The sequence below is a fragment of the Schistocerca piceifrons genome, chromosome 3 (genome assembly GCF_021461385.2).
Source record: "Schistocerca piceifrons isolate TAMUIC-IGC-003096 chromosome 3, iqSchPice1.1, whole genome shotgun sequence".
Taxonomy (NCBI): Eukaryota; Metazoa; Arthropoda; class Insecta; order Orthoptera; family Acrididae; genus Schistocerca; species Schistocerca piceifrons.
The window spans coordinates 168,469,751-168,477,053 of record NC_060140.1 but is presented as its reverse complement, the minus strand read 5'-3'; the positions used below and the strand labels follow the sequence as shown (position 1 = coordinate 168,477,053).

At 40.1% G+C, this 7,303-nt stretch overlaps 1 protein-coding gene across 1 annotated transcript; it reads right to left on the bottom strand.

Moving 5' to 3' along the window:
* Positions 1-3,995: 3,995 nt before the first annotated feature.
* Positions 3,996-6,308, bottom strand: LOC124789903. Its single transcript, XM_047257421.1, has 2 exons — positions 5,998-6,308; positions 3,996-5,697 (listed from the first exon to the last, which is right to left on the bottom strand). The coding sequence occupies exons 1-2, from the start codon at positions 6,073-6,075 to the stop codon at positions 5,215-5,217; spliced, it is 561 nt and encodes a 186-aa protein (XP_047113377.1). The 5' UTR covers positions 6,076-6,308; the 3' UTR covers positions 3,996-5,214.
* Positions 6,309-7,303: the final 995 nt, after the last annotated feature.

The window sequence follows — 7,303 nt, the reverse complement described above, 5'->3', positions numbered from 1 at the left end:
AAAAAACTGCACTTTCACATGCGGGGATCTTAGAACATATTGGCACCATACACTGTCGTGCACAGACTGATAAGTCCCAAATACTCCCATAGCAGACATAACTGGGACAACAACTTATCAGGTTAACAACAACTGCTTAACACTTAATCACGTATGGAATTATGCAGTGCAGTTCCAAACAAGTAAAAATGACTTGCAGGTACCAGAAGTGCAGAGATCAATGGATGCGCACAGTATGACGCTCCACATGTAAAGTAAGTAGACATACAGATTGGTAATACACAGAACATGTATGAGTGACTTATGTCTGGAGTAGTGCTGGAGGGAATTGCGGGAATCCTGCAGGACTACCCATAAATCTGTAAGAGTATGAGGAAGTGGAGATCTCTTCTGAACAGCACATTGCAAGGCATCCCAGATATGCTCAATAAAGTTCATTTCTAGGGAGTTAAGTGGCCAGCGGAAGTGTTTAAACTCAGAAGAGTGGTCCTGGAGCCACTCTGTAGCAATTCTGGACATGTGGGGTGTCACATTGTCATGCTGTAATTGTCCAAGTCTGTCAAAATGCACAATGGACATGAGTGGATGCAGGTGATCAGAGAGGATGCTTACGTACATGTCACCTGTCAGAGTCATATCTAGACATATCAGGGGTCCCATATAACTTCGTCTGCACACACCCAATACCATGATTCTAATAATTCCATCAAATCCAAAACTGGTCCTGTATCATGACCTTTGACCATTTTTGTGGATGTGTAGTGCCCTAAACCCTATCACAGGAGTTATTTCTAAGTTTAAAATTGTCAATAATGCCTTTAAAATAATTAAGAGTGCCTTTCTGGAAATAGTATCAATCTCTTTATTTTTTTAACAGTAATTCATATTCTTTTCCGCCATCAATGGACACAATGTCACTGATAAATGTAGTACATGACCAAAAGTTAAGTCAGGATATTAAAATTTTTTCAGTCCACTTACTGACAAAAACTTGGAAAAGAATGGCAAACACATACTAAAACCTGTTACGTGATTAATTTCAGTGAATTTTTTCCTTTAATGCTTACAAAGAGATTAATCAACAAATTTTAATTACTAAAATTAGCAACTGAAAGAAAGGAGGTAGGATCAATCTTAATTACTACATCAGGATTGCCTTTTGAGCTCTGGATATGAGCTTCATACCAAATACTCACATCTCACTTCTTTCTCTTTCTGTTCATCAGTAATGTCTTACAAGAAGAACACAGTGGATGTCAAAAGAGTAGATCTATCAGATAATGTTTGCATCATGAAACAAGTAATCAAGGAAAAAAGGAAATGGCATCACCGCATCTATATTCTATTTATAGACAAAGTCAAAGTACTAAGCAAGAAATTCTTTGAGAAGACATGTATAAGTTCTACAAACAGGTTATGTGAATTCATTAATATGGGCATACAATAAGCCTGTTCTTTGTCACTGATTTAATTTTAACATCATCATCATTCAAAAATGGAAAAGAAGGCCTGTACAGTCAGGTTCATTTCAGACAAATAACTTTATCCTGACACACTTGTTTGCCAAAAACCAGGTAATGATTTGAAATTCTACATCTACATCCATACTCTGCAAACCACAATGAGACGCATGGCAGAGGGTATGTTCCATTTAACCCATTATTAAGGTTTCTTCCCTTCCATCCATGTATGTAGCACAGGAAGAATGATTGTTTAAATGCCTCTGTGCATGTAGTAATTATTATAATCTTATTCTCATGACCCCTATGTGAGCGATGTGTAAGGGATAGTACTATATTCCTTGAGTCATCATTTAAAGCTGGTTCTTGAAGCTTTATTAATAGGGTTTCCCAGGATAGTTTACATTTACCTTCAAGAGTCTTCCAGTTCATTTCCTTCAGTATCTCTGCAACCTTCTCCCATGGGTCAAACAAACCTGTGACCATTCATGCTGCCGTTCTTTATATACATGCAATATCTCTTGTTAGTCTCATCTACCACAGGTCCCACACACTTGAGCAATATTCTAGAACTGGTTGTATGAGTGATTTGTAAGCAGTCTCCTTTTGGACTTATTGCACTTGTCCAGTATTCTACCAATAAACCAAACTCTACCACTTGCTTTCCACTTGACTGAGTCTATGTGATCATTCCGCTTCATAACCCTACGAAGTGTTACACCCAGGTATTTGTATGAGTTGGCCAATTCCAACAGTAACTCAGTGATATTATAGTCACAGGATACTATGTTTTTTTCATTTTGTAAAGAGCACAATTTTCCATTCCTGAACATTTAAAGCAAGTTGCCAGTCTTTGCACCACTTTGAAATCTCATCAAGCTCTGACTGAATATTTATGCAGCTTCTCTCAGATAGTACTTCATTACAGATAACTGTATCATCTGCCAAAAGTATTGGGTTACTGTCAATATTGTCTGCAAGGTCATTAACATACAGCATGGACAGCAAGCATCCCAACACCCTTCCCTGGGGCACACCTGAAGTTACTTCTACATCTGATAGTGACTCTCCATCCAAGATAATATGCTGTGCCCTACCTACTAAAAAGTCCTTAATCAAGTCACAAATTTCACTTGATATCCTATATGATCATACTTTTGACAATAAGCTTAGGTGTGGCACTGTGTCAAATGCTTTTCGGAAATCAAGAACTACTGCATCTACCTGACTGCCTTGATGCAAAGTTTTCAGAATGTCACGTGAGAAAGTGCCAGATGGGCTTAGGTGATTGAAGGTTTTTGAATCCATGCCAATTGGCATTGAGGAGGTCATTCTGTTCACGATTCCTCATTATGTTTAAACTAGAATATGTTCTAAGATTCTACAACAAATCAAGTCAAGGTTACTGGAAGGTACTTTTGTGAATCACTTCTACTACCGTTCTTTTAGACAGGTGTCACCTGTGTTTTCTTCCTGGAACTGGGCATGATTTTTTGTTTGAGGGATCTACAACAGATTACAGTTAGAAAAGGGGATAACTCAGCTGCCACTTCAGTAAAGAATTTGGTAGGGATTCCATCGGTCCCTGGAGCTTTGTTCAGTTTTAACAATTTCAATTATTTCTCTAAATCATTGACATTAATACTTATTTTATTCATGTTTTCAGGGCTGTGAGGATTAAATTGGGATATTCTCCTGGGTTTTTCTCTGTAAAGGAACATTTGAAAATGAAGTTATGCATTTCCGCTTTTGCTTTGCTGCCCTCAATTTCACTTCCTGTCTCATTCACTAGGACTGGACACTAAATTTTGTGCCACTACCAGCCTTTAAAAACAACCAAAATTTCTTTGGGTTTTGTGAAACAACATTTGACAATATTTTGCTATGATAGTCACTGAAGGCATGACACATTGCTCTCCTGACTGCCAAACATGTTTCATTCAGCATCTCTCTATCCGTACTCCTATGCTTTGTTTTACATTTATTATATTTTCCCTCCCATTATGAACTGTTCTGCTGGGTACATATCAACCCAGTGCATGGTCAACTACTCTTTTCAGCTTGAGCCATAGTTCCTATACATACTCCGGTCCTGTGCTGAAAGTTTCAAGTTGCTCACTGAGATATGACACTACTGACATTTCATCTGGTTTGCTGAACATATATGTCTTAGTGCATGTTTTAGTTGTCCTTTGTACTTTGGTAAGCAATGCTGCCACAACTGTGTCATAGTCACTGATACAGTGTGGACATTCCCAAAGAGGTCAAGTCTATTTATTGCCATTAGATCCAATATATTTCCATCATGAGTGGGGGACTAACTATCTGTTCTAGTTAGTTTTCAGAGAAGGCAGTTATTAACCCTGTGATGCATGAATTATTACCAAGTGAGAAAAAGTTTTTGAAATGGGGTTTATATAGTAAAGAACAATGCCTATTATCACAAAATACAAAGTTTTATTCAGATTTGCTATTTACAAAAAAAATATCGAGATGTCCACTGGAGTGGACACTATGCACTTAAGAACTCCTGGGTCTGTATCTGTTTATTATTTCTTTTTGTATGGAAACTCTCAAAACAATTTGGACATAGAGGTTCCTTACATTTAGTGCAAACGTACTTAGTTTTCCTTTTGCACAATTGACTATGACATCTGTTTGCATTTTTGATGGCCAAACGTTTCAGCCAATGACTCCCTTGATGAAATCTCACCTCATCTGCTGCTTTACAAACTGGTATCTTTTTCTGGAATCTTGGAGTAGAAACAGGTCACCCTCTCCTTACTGGTGACTACTCTTCATATTTTCCCGGGTTTCTGAGTGATCGTGCTACTGATGCCTTGAAATCAAGGAGACGGATGTCATTACTTGCCTGCCTATATAGCAACCAAGAGTTCACAATGGCCACATCAATAAAATGGAAAAAGACACTCAGGTACCACTGCCTGTTTTGTCAACAATGTGGATATAATGCTAGACACTTGTCCATGATGTTTTCACCTACCATATGAAGATTGTAACAAGTGACGCTGAATGGTTGAGGTACACTGATGGTGTTGTTCTCCTTTTTGCTCCAGCGCTGAACTTGTGATATGGGCTGTGCACCAGCACAGGTAGAAGCAATATGCACACACTTATTGTCAAACCATTTTGTAATGGTTATGCCCTCTTTACACATAACAGATACACAGTTCCCTCGTGCACCCTTTATCATGTCTTGCTCGGCTTGTCCCAGTGCCCCAAATGCCTTTTTTTTTTAAAAAAAAAAAAAAAGCTCCTGGAGTAGTGGGGGACATGTAAATAAGTTGTGAAAAAATACTTTGTGGTTCTTGTTCTTGATATCATCACAAAGTCGTAGAACCACATCAGCACAAGCTCCAAACTCACTAACTGGCTGCCTCGCACCAGATCCATCTTGGTATATTTCAAAATGGTACACATAACCAGACGAACCAGCTCTCACCCAGACTTTCAGTCGCCATTTCTTTGGCTTGTTAGCAACATACTGTTTGATATTGCTCCAATCCTTGAAAGGTATGACCTGATCATCAATACACTGATGCTCCTCAGCTTGTGTGGCATGAAGAAACTTTTTTTGCAGACACTCCAGAAATGGACAGATTTTGTTCAGACGATCTGCGTTGCTTTGATTGACTGCACTATTATCCACAAAATGAAGAAAATGCAGTATATTATCATACCGCTTGACTGGTAAAGAGTTGGCTACTAAATCCATCCTTAGACCTCCATCTGATCACCAGTATGATTGGGTACGAGGGTACTTGGTATATGTCACCACTATGTTCACACCTAGAAATGTTTTCAGTTCAGGAACTGTCAGTCCTAGATTCAATTTGCTATTCTGAAGAGCATACAGATTAGTTTGAAACACAATTGGTTCCAACATTTCATGAGAAATTATTTCTGTGAAGAAATCAATAGGACTGTCTCCAGTTATATTTATTTTTTCCACACCTGTATATTTTGGTACTGGTACAGAATTACTGTCGATCTGCTGCCACTTGTAGTTTGACAGCTGTGTTCTTTTTACTGGCTCAGAACTTGTAGCATCACATGGAGTTTCACTCTCACTATCATCAGAATCAGAACCATTGTCATCAGAGCTGGAACTTGTTTCCACCATTAAGTTTCTCGATGACTGTGCTTTCCCGAATTCATCGTCAGTTTCGTCGGCCAGTGTGCAATCTGAATCAGATGGCAAATCTTCGGTTACTTCCTGAAATTCAGAATTTTGGGACTAATAATAGGATTTCTTGTGCCATAAATTATAATATCTATGCTAAACTAAGAAAGTATACTAAAAACTGTAAAATAAGAAACAAACTAAATGTTTCAGAGTGCTGAGTTACTATGTCACGTTGTAAGACAGCTCATGACCAATGCCATTATTGCATGATGTCCACTGCAGTGAACACATACTTTTTGCTTCATAGTAATCGTAAAAATATGTTTTGGTGAACTTTGATTATTTAGAAATGGAGCAGTATCTATCTAGATTCATTACAAATTTTCTTACCCTGCATCTTGAACACCCATAGAAATCTTTTGCTGAAATACTACACACTGGTCCACAGCCACGCTTCCTAGAAGCCATCTTGATCACCTGTGATGTTTGGATGTAAGAAGACACTCTAATAAATACACTACCGCACTACTGATGGCAGCAGCAGATGGAGAGTGTCCATTCGAGTGGACTGCACGGATTGAAGACTTAAAAACATGGTCACAGTGTAGGTAAAAGTAGCCAATAACAGCCATCCACAATAGTTGACACCATGCACCACAGGGTTAATGTTTCACAGGATGTACTATCATGGCCACCACTAACAAAACTGTATTGATCTTCTCGCAACCTCTGTGCCACATGGTGTGTGTTGCCAGTACTCACCAGCACATACCTCCCCCTGCCCCCCCCCCCCTTTCCTCTGAAATGCTGCACTGTTGTGTAGTGAAGCTGCAAACAACAACTGGGATGGAAACAGGACACTGGGCACAGAGATGGGCCAGGAGCCTTGACTGTGGAGGAAGGTGTACTCCCAACTGAATCCTGCCATCTGGCTTGTGAGGCAACGCGAAAATCCTTTGGAAAACTGCTGCCACAGCACATGTCCAGTCCTGAGGGCATGTGCTGGGGTGATGATGGCGATGGTGACGGCGACGGCAATGGCAATAGCTGGTGCAGCTCCATCGCATTGGCGACTGGAGACGGCAGGGGTGATGGCGCATCATCCGTCCACTAATCCTGGGGTGCCCTGGTTGCACCAGTGGGCAGCTGCCAAGACTGTGCAATCCCACAAAGAAGTGAATCTGAGGGAAGAAAAGCAGCAGAATCTGGGGCAAAGAGCATGTGTGAATTTGGTTCTGGTGGCGACACTGCAAACCATTGGGACCTGCAATTAAGTATATATAAGATCCAATGAGCTTCGGAATCACATCTCTTTCCCAGCATCCACAGTTGCGACAAACCCTGAAAAAAAACAAGATTGCATGGCGTAAGGTGATACTTGCAGACCACTGGCAGCACTCATGCAGAAGTTCCGCCAGTGATGGTCCATCTCATGGGTGAGAGTGGCAAAGTAGATAAGCAAGTCCTCTCATTTTGTTGCCTAACCCTTCTGGTCACATTCGCATTTGTGTTGACTTCATGTCTACAGTCAACCCACAGACATTAGTTGACACTTACCTGTTACCTCACCCAGGTAATGTATAAGTGTCAACCACTGTCTGTGGGTTGACTGCAGACTTGAAGTCAACACAAATGTGAATGCAATCAGCAGGCATAGGCAACAAAATGAGAGGACTTGCCCATTGTGAAGCGTGAA

Coding starts and splice junctions, on each gene's coding strand:
- LOC124789903 (XM_047257421.1), bottom strand. CDS start 6,075: ATGGCTTCTAGGAAGCGTGGCTGTGGACCAGTGTGTAGTATTTCAGCA. Junction 5,698..5,997: donor ATGGGTGTTCAAGATGCAGG/GTAAGAAAATTT, acceptor TCTGAATTTCAG/GAAGTAACCGAAGATTTGCC.